A 20665-nucleotide genomic window follows, 5' to 3' on the forward strand; every position below is an offset into this window, starting at 1 on the left:
TAATCAAGAAGGGACCAAAGAAAAAACTTGTAACACCAAACAAAAAAATCAGAAAAAAGCCAACACTGAGACAACCTCTCATTGATAAAAAACACAACATTTGATCAACCCATACTACATGTTCCTCAAACATAAAACAACATCCACCCTTATCCTACCATCAATCAAAATACCCAAGATTCTCAACTCTATTTCGGCCACCATCGAATCAACCACCACTCACCATCGACCATTACTCTTCAATTTGTCTTCTCCAGCCGACAACCAACATTCCACCAATAGATACCATTTTCACTCAACTCGAGACTAGCATTATTGCCTCTAAGCACTAGCCTTCTTTCCAGCCTCACGACCAACAACCAGCAACTAAATCATAGCCTAAACTAACCTCCATACCCTCAACCACTTAAAGCCCTTGGAAAACCCTTAATTCAAAGAAAATCAACTCCAAATCAATCCAATAATAAAGAAACAATACCACCATCGACCACCATACAAACAAAATCATGATAACCCCTTTATTGTACTATCGTTGCCATCCACCTTCGACCACCAATAATAGTATAGGAGCAGCAACGACAGCACTTCCAGGTGACTCGACAATGACAATCTCTCTCTATGCCAAATTGGCTATCGTGAGCCACCATCCCATGATCAACAATAACCAGCCTGCCATAAACCTCTCCAACCTTTCCTTTTATCCACGACCACCCAAGCAAACACCATCTCAATTACCACCTAAAGAAACCATAAGACATGAAATATTGGAACAAAAAAAAATCAAAGAAAGATAATTTCTATTACTTTGTGTTTTCTTATTCATTTTGTTGGTATTGGTGCATAATGAGCATGTGCGCTTAGTCCAAAAGAATTAGGTAGTCCATGCATGGACTACATGCGCTCCACATGGCCCACTCATAATTTTTCAACATTGTTTGGTGTTTTTCCAAATTTCAAACCCTAGATAATGTTTTTTTTTGTGATTTGTGTGTTTAAATTTAATGTATATTGATATTTTTGTTTTGTTATTATTGTGAAAGTTCAAACCTTTTTTGTTTTGTTGGTAGTGATATCCTTATAAAGAAAATGAAATAAAACAAAAAATAATAAAATGATTCATTTATCATTCTGTAATATTTTACAACATAATAATTTAGGTTGGGTCAACATGATCCTATTAAAGCTTATAAATAATAATGATGATTTTCAGGTTTGTTTTGCAATTCACCAAAGTGAGTAAGCCAAAGCCCAATTTAAGTTTTATTATCTTTACGTGTCCAACGTTCACTTAAAAAAACAAGACAACTTAATTGACACGTCTCCCTTTTATGGGGAGTGATGTCAAAATCTTAGGTAAGATAGGTCTCCTTTTTATGGGAATAATGATATTTGTTTTAGAACCGAATTAACAAGTCTCCTTTTAAAAGAGATTGATGTCAATATTTTTGTGACTAAATCATTGAGTCTTATATCTTTAGAGACTGATGTCAACATTTTTCTCATAAAATGATTAAAAAGATAATAAAAACTAAAAAACTAAAAACTATTATGATAATTAATGGCAATCAAAAAGATAAATTTAGGAGAAAACACATAGTAAAGATAACCTTTCGTAAAAAAGAATGTTGTAACCTAAAGATCTCTTATTTGCCCCCAGTATGGTGTGTGATCTAGGTCATGGTTTTTTTTTTTCAAAAAAAAAGATTCCAATTAGGCTCAAAATGAGATTGTAAGGGATATATATTTTAAGAATTGTGAAAAGAATAAACAAATATGGCATTTTCTCATTTCAAGCAAAGTCATAATCAATAAATTTTGACCTCGTTCAATGTAGTAATTTGGACTTAAAAAGAATAATCATTCGCGAGTCCATAACTACCGAGTCCATAACTCCATTACATGTTATTATCCAAACTTGGATGCATGATGTGTGGTTTAATTTTATATATGAGCTCAAAATTGTTTGGTCACCTTATATTATTTGTCAAGTTATTTTAACAAACGTTGAATCATTTCTACAATCAAAACACTTTTACTCTATCATGATTGATTAGTCTTAATTTTACATGTTGAAGTTTGATCAAAATATCATAGTTAATAATAAAATGCTAAACATCTCTTGATTGTAAAACAACAAAAAGAAAGAGAAAATGCATATTTCATTAAAAAGATAATTTAATCCCAAAACAAAGTGTAGAATAGTAAAATTCCATAACAAAAACATTGACAATGCAACACCTTAATGAGGTAAGGTTCTCCAGCAACATCCATGTTTTGTTATTGCTTATCAACCTTTGTTATGCTCATGATGATCCAGTGACTATATGGTAGATGACATTATCCTTTGCAAACTCAACTTGTCTTTTGCTGACCAACTTTCGGACTTGATACTTGAAATTCTTGTAACTATTCATATCTCTCATTTGAATTATAGTACCTAAGGAATAATGGTTTGGGGAAATCGTTCTTGAGGGCATGCATGGCAATTACAATGTTATGTTCAACTATACTCCTTCCTTGGCAATAAAAATGGATTGAAATTGGAAGCATCCATTGAGTAAACTACTCCATAATTGCAACATATCAATGCTTCTGGTTTTGAAGTTGAAAAATTTATCGTCAAGAAAATATTTTCCCATCAGCACAATGTTAGCATTGCAGAAGGCCAAAGGACTTACATAAGGTTCTTTCCTTATTAAAACCCCTATGTTTATTGAATGTTTTTTATTCTATTGTCTTCCATTGTAACTCTCCATAATCCATACTTCCATGAAATCGCTCTCCCTATCAATACAGGTCATGGCAAGTTTTCCTTTGTATTTGACAAGCTCAACATCTTTACCATCATTTCCCTTGAAGATCGTTGGAGAAGTGGAAACAAGCAAGAGCTCACCCTCTTCACATCAAATGCAAATATGTTTCTCTTCTAAGTAAGCCAATACAATGAACTAGGGGTATGCAAAAAAACCAGAAAATCGAATAAACCGAGAAAACAGAGAAAAAATTAACCGAAAAAACCGAACCGAAAAAAAAACCTATTAAACCGATTAGAATAGTTAGGAAAAATCTCGGTTCGATTCGGTTTTTGGTTTTGTAATGCAGGAACCGGTTAACCCGGATCGAACCGAACCGGTTCAAAAAAAGGCACTATAAATAGAAAAAATTATCACCCCCCAGTAACCCTAGCCGCAACCCCCTCTCACTCTTTCTCTCCAGTAACCCTAGCCGCAACCCCCTCTCCCCTCTCCCTCTCCCTCTTTCTCCTCTTTCTCCCCTTCTCCCTCCCCCTAGACTTAGAAGGGTTACTTCAAACATGGATCCATATGTTGTGGCTTACATGATTGCAGAGACCACCATCCCTTGTAAGCCATGAGAACCCCAACCAACACCACATACGAAATGTTATTGTTAGTAGTCTTTCCAATGAACCATGGAAAGATTTGTTTGTGTGAGTATGATGGATATCTTTCAATTTGTTTCCCCTTTACATTTGAGGCAACAATCTAGTGATATAATTGCTTTGCTTGCTTGCTTGCTTGCTTCATGATTCTGCATTTTGTGTTGAATAATGTAAGGCTCAGTTTCAATGACTTCTATGGAAGTCCAGATTTCCAGTACCTGGAAATTTAGGGTTTTGATTTATAGCAAAGTTTTGGATTTGGGATGAAATCAGTGGTATTGATTTTTGGCTTTTAATTCGTTTGCACAATGCAGGGAAAACAATAGTTGTGAAAAGGCATCTTACTGACGAGTTCGAGAAGAAATATGAGCATATAGGTTTTCTCAGTTTTTTGAAATCAAGAACCAAACTAGACCGGACCGAAACCGGTCGGTTTGACTAGGTTTCGGTTTGGTTTAGGTTTTGTTTTTCAAAAAAAAAAAACTGGTTTGGTTGTTTTTTATAGTTAAAAACCGAACCGAACCGAAAATGATCACCCCTACAATGAACCATTCACGGATACTTTTTTTATACGAAAAAGGAACTCTTCTTGTGGCAACTTTACTTCATCTAACAGCTTCCATCTCCAAGTTTTTAAGTCAAACAACTTGACTCTAACGTAATGGTATATATAGAGTTATTTATCATACGGGCAAAACTGAGGCTTCGAGAATCTCACAATCTTATAATGTAAAGGCTTATGATATTTCAACCATCATGCCAAATTCTATAGTATCATATCATGTCTTTGGATTCAGGATCTTCTATCATTATTTGGTAGTAAGGTTGCCCACATAATAGCACGGTCCATGGTATGCATGGCAAAGTAACACTTCTTAATTTGTTGATGCCACAATCTCCACATGATTAGGAAGGAAATCAAATGACATTTCAGGATAGGGTTTCAGAATATCAATTGTGTTAGAGAATAATATAAATCATATCTTGGGACCTTATCTAACAGCTTAAGCTTTTGGGTTGAATTGGTTCTTTGACATGGTATCAGAGCCTTGATGACCAAGTGGTCACCATCCCCATTTATTTGATAAAAATTTAAGCACAAGGTAACGTGGGCCTGTGCAAGTTTCAAGCCCAAAGAGCTTTCACTTGAAGAGGTGTGTTAAAGAATAATATAACTCATATCTTGGGACCTCACCTAACAGCTTAAGCTTTTAGGTTGAGATGATTCTTTGACAAATTAAAACAAAGGAAACATGATATTCAATTCTGATCATGCTTTGTATAAAAAAATCTAGAGATAATATTGGTTCTTTGGCTGTGTAGCTTCGTGAAAGTCGGTTTGTAAGTGAACTTATTGCACTTCTTGGAAAGAAGCCTACATTTCCCCATAGTCTTCATTAATGAATGCATTAAAACTTCATAGATGACATCCGAGCATAGGTCATAAGTTGAGTTCATGGTAAAGTAGAGGTTCTTGTTACCGGTATGAAGAAAACCACAAAGATGCTTCTAGATTAGAAGTTGAGCAAATCCTCTTTAACATCGTTAAATGTTGGCAACTCGTGACTCTTTAAAGGAAAACTACATTTTGGGGGACCTATATCTCAAATACCTGCCATACACATTCCATAATTCATAGGTGTAGATGCATGATGATGTGGATTAGTTATGCTTTGGGTTGATATATGGCCACCATTCCTTTCGTAGCTTCCGAGACAATTTAATTCGCGCCAATGCTTAATAAAAATACACTCATCATAAAAGCAATATTGCTCAAAAGGTTGGGTCTAAACCCTTTTCATTAATATTTGAAATCTAGTCTACTCATCATCATCGTTTATATGGAGAAAGGTTGAGCCTTTACTTTCTATGTCCTTAAGAAAAGCATTAGTCTTAGCTATGCTTTGTTGATATTGGTGGACATCCATCCTAACTTGTCGAGCATTGCGGTGGATTGTTGTTGGTCAATCTACTCATCTTTTCCAAGAAGAATATGTTGTTCCTATTCAGTTGATTATTGTTGGTGTCAATCATCTGATTGTAGTGCTTGAGAAGTTCATTCTTTTCTCCCAAATGTTTTGCCTTGGTCTTTTCTTTGTCGAGCTTCTCCTCTAGCAGGCTAATCTCATTACTCATTTTATCCAAATCAATTTTGAAGACCCTGACAGCCTTTCCTTTGGCTTTTGCTTTAGCTAGTTTACTTTCCAACTTCACATACTTCTTATATAGCTTTTTATAATGCTCAATCTAGCTTTCTAATTTAGCTTGAGTTTTTAAAGACATATCGGCCTTTTCTTGACAATCATTGAAACTGATTTTAAAAGACTCTAACTCAGTATTGGTTTGCATCCAATGTGTTCCTAATTCTTTTTGCTCTTCCTCATCTTAGTTTCTAACTGTCTTTTCTCCTTCTAGTTGCTTCTCTAAAGACATGATTTTCTTGTAATTTTCATCCAATTGTTGCTCTGCAAACTTTCTTAATTTTTTTCCAATGAGGATTAGCTCCTCGAGGGATATCGTAAGGGCTTTATTAGTGCCCACCTCCATTTAGAGTCTTTCTAATTGTTCTCTCAACTCTTCCTCATTGTTAATCCTCTTTCTTTTAGTCGATTCAACAGCTTACGAAGTCTTGGCTTCAAATCTAAGAGTCATAAGGATGATGACTAGTGATAAATTTCTCCAACTTGGATACTTTTCACTAGTAATTGGATCTTTCGGACCATCCAATTCCTTCTTAACCAATACCAGAAGCATTCAGTCTTGCTTGATATTTTTCATAACTTCCAAAGCAAATTGATCATTGAATAACCTGGAGAATTAGGATAACTTGGTCATTCTTGGCACATGTTGTACGCCTCTAAGTTGCCTCATAACAAAAGCGGGTGTGTAGCTGACATATCTGGTCACTCTCATCAAAGGCACCCATCATCTTTGCCCACAACTCATCAAGTAATATGTTGCTCTCATCCATGGGGCTTTCCACTTCACTTCTTCTTGTGGGATTCCATGCAATTTTAGTTTCCAGTTTTCCTTGTTCAAGTCCTTCAATTCCTCTTCTTCAACTATCTCCAATGGTTTTGACTAAACCACCAAAAGTTGTTAAATATCAGTCTCTTAGTTTCTATATAGCTAATTAGTCATATGTACAGTAGTTGTTCATAACATCTCATTGATCCCTTGCCACCCCTCCTACAATGGTTGAGTGTTAAGATAGTTTCTGCTAGCATCACTACAATGGAATTTATCTGAGTATTTTTATATGCAACAAAAGCTGAAGATTTTTAAAGCAAGTATTCTGCCCATTTCTTCAACAAATCTAGATTCATTCTTTTTTCTTTCAAATATTTCTTCAATCATCTTTCACTTTAGGCTAATAGCACTTTTCTCTAATATCTTATAGAGATCTAGAACTTTGATCAATTCATTTAATTCAATTAGCACTTTGTCATGCCTTTGGCGGAAGTAGACTTTGTATAGATTTTGAGGGAATTCAGTCAGTAAATCATATTCTTCCAAAGTAAGACACGTCTACATTTCCAAAAGCGAAGCATTGATACGCGGTGTCCCAAAAATACATTAAGGTCTTAATTGCTAATTTTACACAGACATTTTCGTGATTTCCACTATCCTCTCGTATTTCTTTAAAAACTCATCCTCACGGGTGCTTTTCATATGCGAGATGAGCTTTTTCAAGTCATTTTCTAAGCCACTCACATTTTTTATGGGTGGCAATTTACTATCATCCAGTCTAATAGCTGTAGGAATTCAAAATTCAACCCTTATTCAACAAAAGTCATTTCTTTAATGGTGGCCATGTTATCAGCCCTAAGTCCTGCATTTCAAGATGCTTTTTAAGGTTAAGCATGTCTTAATGCAACAATGTTTATTTGTGGAACATACTTCATTGGAAAGATTTGATTTAGGGATTAAATTGAGAGATAATTTAAGATTTAAAACCCTAATTTAATGAAATTGAAAAAATCAAAAGCCAATGGTGTTGGGTTTAACATATTGTCAAATTCATATTTATTTGAACTCAGTACATAGCTAAACCTAATAATGTTCGGTATAACAGCCTGTCAGACCTACATAAACTTGAGTTCAGTACATAGCTGAATTTAAAGAGATTGGGTAGACACTTTGTTAGATCCACATATATTCGGACTCAGTACATAACCGAATCTAAAGATGTTAGGGCTAAAAACAATACAAGACCTGCGTCACCTGGGTTTTTTAAAAAATATACCAAAGATATATATGGATCCATCGTGTATATATATATGGAACAGAAATTCATCAAGTGATGATAAAAGAGAGAACTGCTTCGATCTAGGACACTGTAATGTGCGGGCCAAAAGGAATCAATTGGATGCACGTCAAAACCTTCGAGAACAATTAAAGGTAGGAAACGGAAGAATTTGGTTTCCCCAAGCTGTGTTGTGAATCATGTGTTTTTTACATCCCACACTACGGGTATTTGACTTGTGTGTCGAATTAATCTGCCCAACTTCTCTTGTGTATAGCGTGAAGCTCAATCATTTTCAACGAGGATAATGATGCTTGGTTATAATATTCGTCTATATCTAATTTGAGAAAATCCTGATACATGATGTTCAGGCTTTCACAATACCAAGTTCAGCTAGGAACTGGTTAGCTAAAAGACTGTCTCCAATGTTTTGTACAGCTGAAAGTGTAATGCAGACGGGTTTGTTATCACAATACTTGTTTATGGACTTGTGGAAAAGAGTTATGCTTAAGAAAATGCTTGTTTACGCCAAATGATCTGTATCAGCATGAAAGGAACAAAAAAATCATAATTTTTTATCTCTGCGTTGAATTTGATCAGAAGATAATATAGACCCAATTCTACATGAGATGATCTTCAAATTAGATTTGAAAGATGATATTTGAGCCAATTTTATTACTTTTTCTTTAAGGATTTTTAGTTCAATTTCAAATTTTATGTTATTTTTCCTATTTGATTTAAGGTTTCGATTTTCCTATCTTATAAAATTCAATTTATGACCATTTAAGTAGCTTGTAAAATCTCTAATTTTTTTTTTTTTGGATTACGCAATGTGGGCCCAGATGAGCAAGTAAAACCTCGGCTATTCCAGGTTCTTACAACTTACAAGAGATGCACGCTCTGTCTCGAACTCGAAACCTACTGTGTAGATCTCAAGCTCTTTACTATCACGTCACACCCTTTAAGGACGCAAAATCTCAAAGAGACAAACCACATTAGAGATAAAATTCCAATAATAGACAGAAGTAGGTTAGTTATTGAGACTTCTTTGTTCATCAAAATATCTACCTTTCTTTATGTATATATATTTTTTCTTATCAGGGTAAAAATGAAATTATATAGCAGATAAATTAATTAAGCTGCTGTCTACCAATTCTGCATTATAAAAGGGGGTTATGTTCCCGGTCTTGAATTAAGCAGCTTCATTTGGCTTTATTAGTTACTATTCACAAACCAGATATCCAGTTTAAGCTATCTCTCGCTCTCTTTGATTTTTCCGTTTTCATGCAGAGAATGTTGATGCGAAGAAAGTTTCACGAACACTCAGCTGCTACTTCATTCGGGTAAAAAATAATAAGTTGCAAATTATTCATGACACCTGTTTGATGATCTTGCATTCTCTGTCATGCAATTAAGTCCTTTATTTTGCAACCCATGATTAGGTGCCTGTATAAGTTTCACATTTTTGCGATATGCGTATACTAATGATATAGCAATCTCTTTATCCGTTCCAGTTAACCAGATGATGGCCATTTCTCGGAACAGCTTCAGCTGCATGCAAAGAGCACTATATGAAGAAGCAGAAACAGCCCTAGGGCGTATGAGAATGAAGTTGTGAACAGAATACCTTTTCTTTGTTGACTTTGCTTGCCTACTTCGTAGTGTACGTTTCAATATAAAAAATAAATACTGCCTAAAGACATCCTTCTCAACTCCTGACCTTCCTATATAGTTCCTCCAAATTCACACGCCCAGGAAAATTGACTCCATCTCTAAACATGAATCCAGTTTTTGAAGATCCTACTGCTAACGCTGTTTTGAAGTACATCAGCCAGATTCTTATGGAAGAAGAGTCAGAGGAACAAACCTTTGTTCCAAGGGACTTCTCTCTTCGGGCTGCTGAAAGACCCTTTTCTGATATTCTTGCTCCGGAAGGTTCCTCATCAGACGGTAAAGTATCTGATCCAAATCAAACTATAAATAACGTTAGTACTTATTGTTGCGATGTTTATGGCTGTAACAGCTCCATGAAAGCTAACAACATTGTTGCGTCTAGCTCCATATGCGACGGAGGAGCTCCGCCTGTTAACTACACCGTCCCGTTATGTTTGCAGGTCAATCCACCTCCATTTTTTCCACGAAGCGTTTTTCGAACTTTTCCTGGGCCGGTGGATTCTGTAAATGTAGCCCTCAAAGAGCGCCAATTGGAGGTGCTGTTTAGGGGAGGGACAGACGAGACTTGGAAATTCCATCAACAGCCAAATGAGATGGTTGTTGATTTTGCTAACAACAGAGTGACTCCAGTCATGGCGATCACAAAGGAAAGTAATTTGGATCACTCGGTTTGTGAGCTGATGGAAAGGCAGAATCATTACAGAGTGGAAACTGAGTTACAACCGAGGATAAATAAACACACTTCAATTTATGCTGAAGAAGCTCAGCAATTTGGAATGTTTGCTGGGGTGTTTCCCTCTACTGGTGGAGATGGCGAGCCTGCTGGTTTCAACCTTAATGAAGCATTTCAAAGTGGTCCAGGTATGATATCTTATCTAAAAGAACAATCAAGAGGATCCAATGATGGAGTGATCTGCAGGAAAAACGAAGTTAGGAGTAGGGAATTGGTTGATATGAGGACTCTTCTGATACACTCTGCAGAAGCTGTAGCCGTGAATGATCACAGGACTGCAACCGAACTATTAACACAGATTAGGCAGCACTCTACTCCTTTTGGAGATGGATCCCAGAGGCTGGCCCATTGCTTTGCCAACGCTCTAGAGACTCGCATAGCTGGCACTGGAAGCGAGGTATATGCAACTCTTGCTGCAAAAAGGGTGACAGCCGCATGCATATTAAAAGCTGGCAGACTATATATTTCAGCTTGCCCTTTTATGATTATGTCGAATTTCTTCGCAGAGCAAAATATCATGGACCTAGCGGAAAACGCAACAAGGCTGCACATCATACATTTTGGTATTCTCTATGGTTTCCCATGGCCTTCCTTAATTCAGCGTCTCTCAACAAGACCTAGTGGCCCTCCGGTGCTTTGCATTACAGGGATAGAGTGTTCCCAGACTGGTTACGAGTCAGCAGCAGTACTTGAAGATATAGGGCGTTACCTGGCAAGTTATTGTGAGAAATTTAATGTCCCTTTCAATTATAATGCGATATCACAAAAATGGGAAAATGTCCAACTCGAGGACCTCAAGATCGACAGAGATGAAGTAACTGTCGTTAGCAGTTTATACAGGTTCCAGCACCTCCTTGATGAGACGGTAGCCTTGAACTGTCAGCGGGATGCCGTTCTTAACTTGATTAAGAGGATTAATCCAGCCATCTTCATCCACGGGATCATTAACGGGGCTTACAATTCTCCCTTCTTCGTTTCCCGTTTCCGGGAAGCCCTCTTCTACTACTCATCATTGTTTGATATGCTTGAAGCCAATACAGCCCGTGAAGATCCAGAGAGGATGGTGTTTGAGCAAGAGGTATTTGGAAAGGAGATCCTGAATGTCATTTCATGTGAAGGATGGGACCGACTTGAAAGGCCAGAGAAATACAAGCAGTGGCAGGCTAGGAACGCAAGGGCTGGGCTCAGACAGCTCCCACTGAAAGAAGGGATCATGAAGCAAGTGAGAGAACAAGTGAAGTCTAGTTATCACAAGGATTTTCTGATGGATCAGGACGGCCAGTGGATGCTTCAGGGATGGAAAGGCAGAATCCTATTTGCCATTTCCTGCTGGAAATCTGCCTAAGTAGGACTTCCATTAGCAATTGATCCATCTTTACACAATTTTCAGACATATGCATATTATTGACCCTTTGTTACACATAGCCGAATAAAACTTTGTCTGGACAAGCTTTGATCAGATTGTCGTTTTGTGTTCTTGTAATTTGTCTTTACACTGGATCGTATAGTTAGTATTAATATTAATTTTGTAAAATCATCTAATTAACTTGAGAAAAAGGGAAAAGTTTTTGCATAATAGCCTTAAGCAATCAGTATCTTGTTTCCCAGATACGGTAACGAGAAATGTAACATCAAATTTTCCGGGGCCTATAATCTAATATTTAAAGAGAACTCATGTAACATATCAAACACCTGAAACTTGAAAATTTATTTAATTTAGAGAAGCCGCAAGCCAACCTTATGGATTTTAGCAGACGGGAGAGGTTTTTTTATTTTTAATTCTGTCAATTAGGAGTGTTTTTTCCTGAATTTGATATCATTTTCACTCAATCTTGAAATCTAAGCTTCATGGAAAACAATTTTCTAATGTTTGGGAGGACTTTGCAACACTAGTTAATGGAATTTGTTTTCCAAATCTACATCCAAAGTAGAAAAAAAAAACTATAGAGGGGAGAAATATTTTTTAATTTAATAAACCATTTATATACATGAGGAAAACACTTTCTTTAAACCCTCAAAACCAACATATACCTCTTACAGAAATAGCATAACCAACGTAAACACGTGCACATATATATAAAAGATAATACACAGATTTACTATAAGTGTAAAAAATAATATAAAATCAATTTTGAATTGAGATAATTATTTAATAAAATATTTTAATCTTCTAAGTTTTTATAAATTTTAGATCCAGCTAACTTTTACTTGAAACGGTATATTAAAAAATAATATAAAACTATTTATTAACTTCACTTGATTAAATTAATTATTTTATGTTATAAAAAAAAATCCTAACATTTTCCCTCTCCTCGCAAGTTGTAGTTAATTCTATTTTCTTTTTCTTAGTTTTCATGATAGTTGTAGTTCCTTCCTAGAGCTAAAAAAAAATTGAGTTTTAGAGAAATATTGTAATCGATTGTTTCAGATTTATTTTTTTATTCGATTGTTTGCATCTCCATTAATTGAATTACAGGCACTTGAACAAGAGAAATAAAACAGGGATACTCAATTAAAAACTCAGGTTTTTCTATAGTTTCAAAATAATAAATTTAGGGTCAATATCTAATTAATTAATATGCGATAGTCATATATCAAGTAAACGTGTTATAGCAAGTTAATGCTACTGATTTAAATGGAACAATTATTCGCAACATGGCAATCTTTGAACGGGCGGCTTGCCCTCAACACTGAAAAATGAGAGGAGGGGCACATGGTCAACAATGGTTAAAGCTTTGAAAATAAGTTCAAAGAAACATCTTGTCAGCTGTCACAGCCATGTTCAAGACATTTTAGAGGTCTGAAGGCAGATAGTGAAAGCTCCATAAGAGGTGAGATGAATCTGGTCTGTCATGACAAATCACCTGACATTATGGTTTTTGATTGAAGGAAAACGGGCTTCCATTATTGTTGATCATTCTAGCTTTTGGAATCGAGGGTCTCCGTCTAGCTGATAGGCCAGCCACCCCATTGCTTCACTAACACAATCATTGTGGCTAATTTTCTATTTTGGTGGCTTAAAACAAATGTAATAAATCTGACCTTCAATTATGATAGAGAGTGAGTTCACGTCAAAAGCCGGTCCGAAACTTGATCCATTCAGATTTGAAAATATTTGCGTTCGTACGGTATTCCAGATGGAAAAATATTCATCTCGTACGCGTTGCTTCTCGTTCTTCCAGGATTGGCACGATAAACTGTTTTTTTTTCTTGAAAACATGATAAAATAATGAACATTTTTATTTTTAAGATTTTATTTTTAATATTAATACATAAAACGATATAAAGATTCATCAAAATACTCTGAATATATCAGGCCAATGAGATGATACGCTTTTAAAATCGTTTTTTTTTTAAATGTCAATTGACATAATTGACATGAGAATACCTCTGCAATGATAGATGACAAGAAAACTATAGACTATTATTTACGGAACCATCAATGACTCCTTTGCTGATGGGGGTGATTGGCTAACTGGAAAAAACAAATTTAATCTACTTTTAATATTTCTTTTCTTGTGAAATAGTATTAAGTAGATCCTGATATTGGCGATTCATGAAAAAGCAAATCAATACCATGGGCCAGACTCCAGAGAGGGAAGTGACAACGACATGGATGCGAGGATGAGTTGGAGACTGGCGGCTTCGGTCATTCTGAGATTGTTAGGCAGTTGATGCCTATTGACTAGTCCCAGCAAGCGAGTTGTGAAAACTGAAAACACCGAAAGCCGACAGTGAACAAAATATCATTCACGCGGTTGCATTCTCACCAGAACAGATATGGTTTTACAATCAATTCTGTTTTCCATATTCTTGGTCGTAGTTCTACTTTTGTTATTTCTTTTACTACAATCTTCAGCACGGAAATTTTAAGAAATTGTGAATTGTGCTACGAGATCCTAACAAACCCAAGTAGTTTAGGAGAAAAGTTTGTCTTAGATAATCAATTAATTTTTTAATTTTGACAAGTTTATTCATTCTTTCTAACCAAGATGGCCAGTAACTTATACCTGGTATCTGGTAGGTCAAGGTGATTGATACCTACAAAAAAATCCTCTTTAATAGAAGTGAGACTCTCATATACTTAAATAAATATTTATTTATAGAGAGAAAACGCAATGATATTTTAAAGAAATAGATTCTGAAAATATATATGCTGAAAATATTGAGAATGAAGAGGTTTTGAACCTGGAGCTTGAAGGATTTATGGGCTTTTTATAGCTCATGAGTCTTGTCCTTTTATAAAGAGGAGAGGCTGAAGAGTCATTTCATTCATGTGATATATTGAATTATATTCCACTCAAAATAATACGTATTGTATCAATATAAAATATTGAGGGACCTGCATGGAGGTCTTGAAAAATTATAGAGGGAATGGTGGGCTCAGAGCAAGTTGCCTAAGCCTATTAAGGGTGGAAAATGAGTTCAGACACGCTGTCCAGGGCCTATAGTTGTTGGGTCCAAGCAGTGTCTGGACCCATTCTTTTTGGGTTGTTAAGGGTTTTAAACCTGTTAAATTTGTGTTTATTAGTAGCCCTCAAGTTTTTGTAATATTGAAACGCAAACACTTATAAAAATACTCAGTTACCATGATGACTTCATCAAAAAAATTTCATATGAGAAGGAAAATTCAGGTAATAAACCAAAGAGCCCATGTGTAGGGGCATGCACCATGGTTGGAAAAAAATTATAAATACGTAGAGGGGAATCGTGGAGGAACTTATACTTAGAAAAATTTTCAGAAAGGTAAGGTGAAATTATAGAGGAATCCATCCTTACAGTTTTTTTCTAACAGGTGAAGAAATCTGTTGAGAAGGAGTCTATACTTAGAAAACATTAAGTGGTTGAAGAAACCTAAGGAACATGAGCCTATACTTAGAAAAAATTTCTAAGAAATTGAAGGGAATCCAATTAGGGTGAGCCTATACTTAGAAAATATTTCTAAGAGGTTAAGGGGAACCTATGGAGGGTAAAGCCTGTACTTAGAAAAATTTTAAGTGCCTAAGGGGATCCAAATAAGGGTGAGCCTACACTTAAAAAATCTCTAAATGACTAGGGGAAACCCAAATAAGGAACCTATTGGAGGAACTCTCATCTCCAAACTCATTAGAGGAACTCAACTCCCATTTAAGAAACTCTCATTGGAGGAACTTCTTTTAGAGGAACTCTTATTGGAAAAACTCTCCTTGTAGGAACTCTCATCTCTAAACTCATTGGAGGAAATCAACTCTCATTGGAGAACTCCTATTAAAGGAACTATTATTGAAGGAACTCTTTTTAAAGGAAGTCTCATTAAAGGAACTCCCCTTGAATGAACTCTTATCTTTAAACTCATTAGAGAAACTCCTATTTGAGGTACTCTCATCTCCAAACTCATTAGAGGAACTCGACTCCCAAGAAAGAAACTCTCATTAAAAGAACTCTCATCTCCAAACTCATTAGAGAAACTGAACTCCCATTAGAGGAACTCTCATCTCCACTAGAGAAGCTATCATTGGAGGAACTCTCATCTCTAAACTCATTGAAGGAACTCAACTCTTATTGAAGGAACTCTCATCTCCGAACTCATTGGAGGAAATCAACTCCTAGTTGAGGAACTCTCATCTCTAAACTCATTGGATGAACTCAACTCTCATTCGAGGAACTCTAGTCTCTAAAATCATTGGAGGAACTCTCATCTCCAAACTCATTAAAGGAGCTCAATTCTCATTAGAGAACTCCCACTAAAGAAACTCTTATTGGATGAACTCTCATCTCCAAACTCTTTAGAGGAACTTAACTCCCATTTGAGGAACTCTATTTGAAGAAGCTCCTACCAAAGAAGCTCCCACTAAAGGAACTCTCATCTCTAAACTCATTGGAGGAATCAAAGGTCATTAGAGAAACTCTCACCTTTGAACTCATTCCAGAAACTCAACTCTCATTGGAGGAATCATTAAGAGTAGAGCTCATGCTTATAAAATTTTTAGGTGCCTAGGGCAAACCCATGGGAGGATAAGCCCATTCTTAGAAAAAAAATTAGTGGCTGAGAGGAACCTAAGAATGGTATTGTTATTGTATTAAGGAGACCAAGTCAATTCTTTGGAGAGTGGTGTTATTGCACTAGGAAAAGTTATACCAATCATTTGAAGAGTTTTCAATAAGTGGAGCTCGTCCAGCAGGTGAAAATCACCTGATAGGTGAAGCTCATCCAGTAGATGGAAATCACCTGGTAGGTGGAACTTGTACCGTAGGTGGAACTCACCTGGTATGTGGAGATCATCCAATAGGTGTACCTTACCTAGTAGGTAGAACTCACCTTTTGTGCATCATTAGAGCTCTTCAAGTCACAGTGACGCCCTTTAACGTGTACAAGCCTCCATAAATATTGTAGGCGTAGCCTTTGGGTATAACCATGGGTGTAGTCGTAGGCACAATCATCGTTGTGTTGTGATTTTGTCAGACATGAAAAGTGCTTTTAAGAAACAAGAATAAACTGGATTTGTGTTTAGTTTTCCACAACAACGTCAATAATGAGGTCAATGAATTGGATTTGGGTTCAGTTTTCCACAACAACACCAATGATGAGGTCCCAAAAAAATCCAAGTAGCTTAGGAGCAAAACTTATGTGTTAGGTAATCGATTAATTTATTGGTTATAGCAATCTGATTTGTTTTTTCTAGCCAAGGTTGTTGGTATCTTATAGCTGGTGCCTGGTATGTCAAATTGGTTGGTACCTGTAAAATGTCTCTTTTGGTAGAAGTGGGGACTCTTGGATGCTTAAGTAAGTATCTTTTTAAAAGAAAAAAAAGTACAATGATATTTTAGGAAGATAGACTCTGAAAATATATATGATAAAAATTTTGAGAATGACGAGATTATAAACCTGGAGCTTGAAAGATTGATGGGCTTTTTATAGTCTATAAGTCTTGTTCTTTTATAAAAAAAAAATGGATGAAGAGTCAGTTTATCCCCATGATATTTTGAATTATATTTTATTTAAATTAGTATATATTAAATTAGTATAAAATATTGAAAAACTCATATGGAGATCTCATAAAATTACTAAAAATGTGTTGGGTTCAAACAAGTTGCCTTAGCTTTTTAGGAGCAGAAAATGAACCTAAGTGTGCTGCATGAGGTCATGGTTGTTGCCTAAACCCAAATTTTTTAGATTAGTAGGAGTTTTGAGCTTGTTAAATTTAGATGTAAACAGGTTTTTTTATGAGATAAGAGAGGATGAGATTCAAGATTATTTTTTTTCCCCTTGAATGAGTAAATTGACTGGCATATCACATGATCAAACACCTTTCCTTTTTCTAATGATATAATAATACATAGAACATGGTAAAGAGGAAATCCTGCCATAAATAAAATAAAGATTTTATCTAATTTAGGATGTGTCACCGCGTTTCCTTATATTTTAAAAATTTTTCTTTTTTGGTTTAATATAAAAAAAATTATATTTTTGAATTTTTTTGATGTGCTGATGTCAAAAATAATTTTTAAAAAATAAAAGAAATTATTTTAATATATTTTTAAATAAAAAATATTTTAAATTGTCATCGCTATCTCAATCTCAAACACACTCTTAATTGAGACATGATTGGTTAGAATATTGACCAGTTATATGACAACAGCTTTTTGATTTAGTCAATGGCCTTTGGCGATTGATACAGCCAGCCCATATCTGCCGTGCATCATAATTCAAGTCTTCTACAGAGTCATAGATGCGACTGAAGCTTGATCAAAACTAAAGTGCAAGAAATTTCCAAGAGGTCAGGTTGCAGAGCAGATGGACTCCAAGGCCTCTCTTTGCTTTTAAAAGCCAACCTAATCCCATTTTACCAAAATTATTATATAAACATCTGGATACTTCCTGTTCAAATCGCTTTCTTCAAAAAAACTTGGCCCCTTGGTCTCATAATTAGTACCTGTGATCTACACTACCTGCCTTCTTACCCATCACTTCCAAATTCTTGTGTTTCTGTTGGGTTTTCACAGAAATCATATTCCCCAGGGCATCCTAGATAAGTAGTATTATTTACACCTTTTCCACTTTCTTGTTCGACAATCGGATACGAATTTGAGCACATTTCATTTCCATACTAATGGTGATTGAATCTATGGATCCACCTTCCTATCCCACCAATCTACAAGCTCCCGCTGACAATCCTTCTTTAAGGTCGACCTCAGATGGAGAATCTCCGTTCGACAGTGAAACGACTGACTGCTACCATGCTGTTTTGAAGTACATACATGACATCTTAATGGAAGATGGCTTGGGGGATAAAACCTGTATGTTACAGGATAGTCTCGCACTCCAAGCTGCTGAAAAGTCACTTTATGATGTTATCGGCGAAGAGTATCCATCTTCTTCGGATCATTGCCCTCCTTGTTTAATGAATATCAATGAGCGCCCAGATGAGAATTTCACTCCAACTAGAAGTGTTCAATCTTCTGTTACACAGCCATTTGACTCTCCTGAAAGCATGCCGTATTTACATGTAGAAACGCAGCCTTTTGGACAGCTCAATGGAGTCATGGGAAGTGCTAACAAGTCCATTCCATATAGTCATTCTATCAAATTTTCTTCAATGAGAAATGTATCAGATCCTCAAGAGCTAGAGAGAGAGGTAATGGCAGACAGAATCCAGAGGAATGGAAGGAACTACTCATCAATTCAGACAAGGGGAAGGAGGAATCATCAGCATGACAATAATGGCTACTTAGAAGAAGGGAGAAGCAAGAAGCAATCTTCGGCCTCAGAGTCCCTACACTTGGAGCTTCTTGATGATACCTATTTGTATAATATTGAGAATGGAGGACACATACCGTGTCCTCTGTACGGTAATTCACCAAGTGCAAGGAACAAGAAGTTTCTGCAAAGTGAGCAGTCAGCAGCATCTGATATGCGCACGAGAGCACTGGCTAATAAAAGAGAGACAGACCTGTGGACTCTGCTAATTCTTTGTGCACAAGCTGCAGGAAGCGGGGATCTAAAGACAGCTAGTGGGAAATTAAAGCAGATTAGGCAACATTCTTCTCCTTTGGGGGATGCAAATCAAAGATTGGCACATTATTTCGCTAATGGCCTTGAGGCACGCCTTGCTGGCACTGGAATGCCACTCTCTGGACCCATTACACAAAGTTCGACAACAGCTGCTGACATCCTGAAAGCTTATGAGCTCTATGTTACAATATGCCCTTTCAGGAAGATGACAAATATGTGTGCAAACAGAACAATTTCTAGATTAGTAGATAAGGCAACAAGCGTGCACATCATTGATTTTGGCATTAGCTACGGATTTCAATGGCCTTGCTTTATCTACAGGCAGTCATTAAGGCCTGGAAGACCTACCAAGATTCGCGTTACGGGAATTGAGCTTCCACAACCAGGTTTCCGGCCTGCAGAAAGGGTTGAAGAGACTGGCCGTCGTTTACAAAGATTTGCTGACAGAATGAAGGTTCCGTTTGAGTACAATGCCATAGCCCAGAAATGGGAAACTATTCAATATGAGGATCTCAAGATCGATAGAGATCGCGATGAGGTGATTATTGTCAACTGTATGTACCGATTGAAGAACTTACCTGACGACACGATGGTGGTCAACAGCCCCAGGGATGCCGTTCTTAAATTGATTAAGAGAATCAATCCCGATATATTCCTCCATGGAGTTAGTAATGGTTCTTACAATGCTCCCTTCTTTGTCACAAGGTTCCGTGAGGCATTGTTCCATTACTCTGCATTTTTTGATATGCTTGAAGCTACTGCACCTCGAGAAGATCAAGAAAGATTGCTGTTCGAGAGGGAAATGATTGGAAGGGATGCTATAAATGTGATAGCATGTGAGGGTACACAAAGGGTTGAAAGGCCAGAGCCATACAAGCAATGGCATATGAGGAATTTGAGGATTGGATTTAGGCAGGTCCCGTTACATCAAAGCATCATTAAAAGAGTGAAAAACATTAAACATGAATATCATAAAGATTTTATCGTTGATGAGGATGGACAATGGATACTTCTTGGATGGAAGGGGAGAATAATCCATGCTGTTTCAGCTTGGAAACCTGTCCAGGAGTAACACATAAAACTATGGTGTTTTTGCTTCTTCTTCTTTTTTTGTAAAGTAAATTTATACTTTACTGCTTAGCGTCTGTGGATTATGATCCACGTTGAGCTCCTCTTTCAATTGTTTACTATGCATCTAATATCATAAACACTGAATAATTGGCCGGAAGAGGAGTCCTCTGAACATGCCCGGCCGATTATCTTGGATTACAGGACTAGTGAATATATAGTTTCATTGCTTTGAGTTATGAACCAAGAAGATACAAATTCCTGAGCAGATATGCAACAAATGAAACTCTTTGTTTTCCTTAAATCAGTTTGGAAAGAGGCTTAGTGACACAAATCATAACACACATTCCCATTGCACAAAAAGGCTGAATTACATTTTGATCCCTACATTTTATGACTGTGTGATTAGATCCTTAACCATTAAACCAATCAAGATTAGAAAAACTCTCCTTTGTCCCTAAAGTCTTCGTATATTTACTGTAGTTTTCAAATACGGAGATAATTGTTCACATAAAGTCCATATCATATATGAGGTATATACATAAGATAGTA

General features: G+C 36.3%; 2 protein-coding genes across 2 annotated transcripts; both read left to right on the forward strand.

Annotated features, from left to right (window-relative positions):
- The first annotated feature begins 9387 nt into the window (after positions 1-9387).
- LOC7465103 (scarecrow-like protein 14) lies at positions 9388-11507 on the forward strand. The gene has a single exon (XM_002299829.3). The coding sequence runs from the start codon at positions 9425-9427 to the stop codon at positions 11396-11398; it is 1974 nt and encodes a 657-aa protein (XP_002299865.1). The 5' UTR covers positions 9388-9424; the 3' UTR covers positions 11399-11507.
- A 6296-nt stretch (positions 11508-17803) lies between these two features.
- LOC7465102 (scarecrow-like protein 30) lies at positions 17804-20383 on the forward strand. The gene has a single exon (XM_002299828.3). The coding sequence runs from the start codon at positions 18144-18146 to the stop codon at positions 20115-20117; it is 1974 nt and encodes a 657-aa protein (XP_002299864.2). The 5' UTR covers positions 17804-18143; the 3' UTR covers positions 20118-20383.
- Positions 20384-20665: the final 282 nt, after the last annotated feature.

The sequence above is a fragment of the Populus trichocarpa genome, chromosome 1 (genome assembly GCF_000002775.5).
Source record: "Populus trichocarpa isolate Nisqually-1 chromosome 1, P.trichocarpa_v4.1, whole genome shotgun sequence".
Lineage (NCBI taxonomy): Eukaryota > Viridiplantae > Streptophyta > Magnoliopsida > Malpighiales > Salicaceae > Populus > Populus trichocarpa.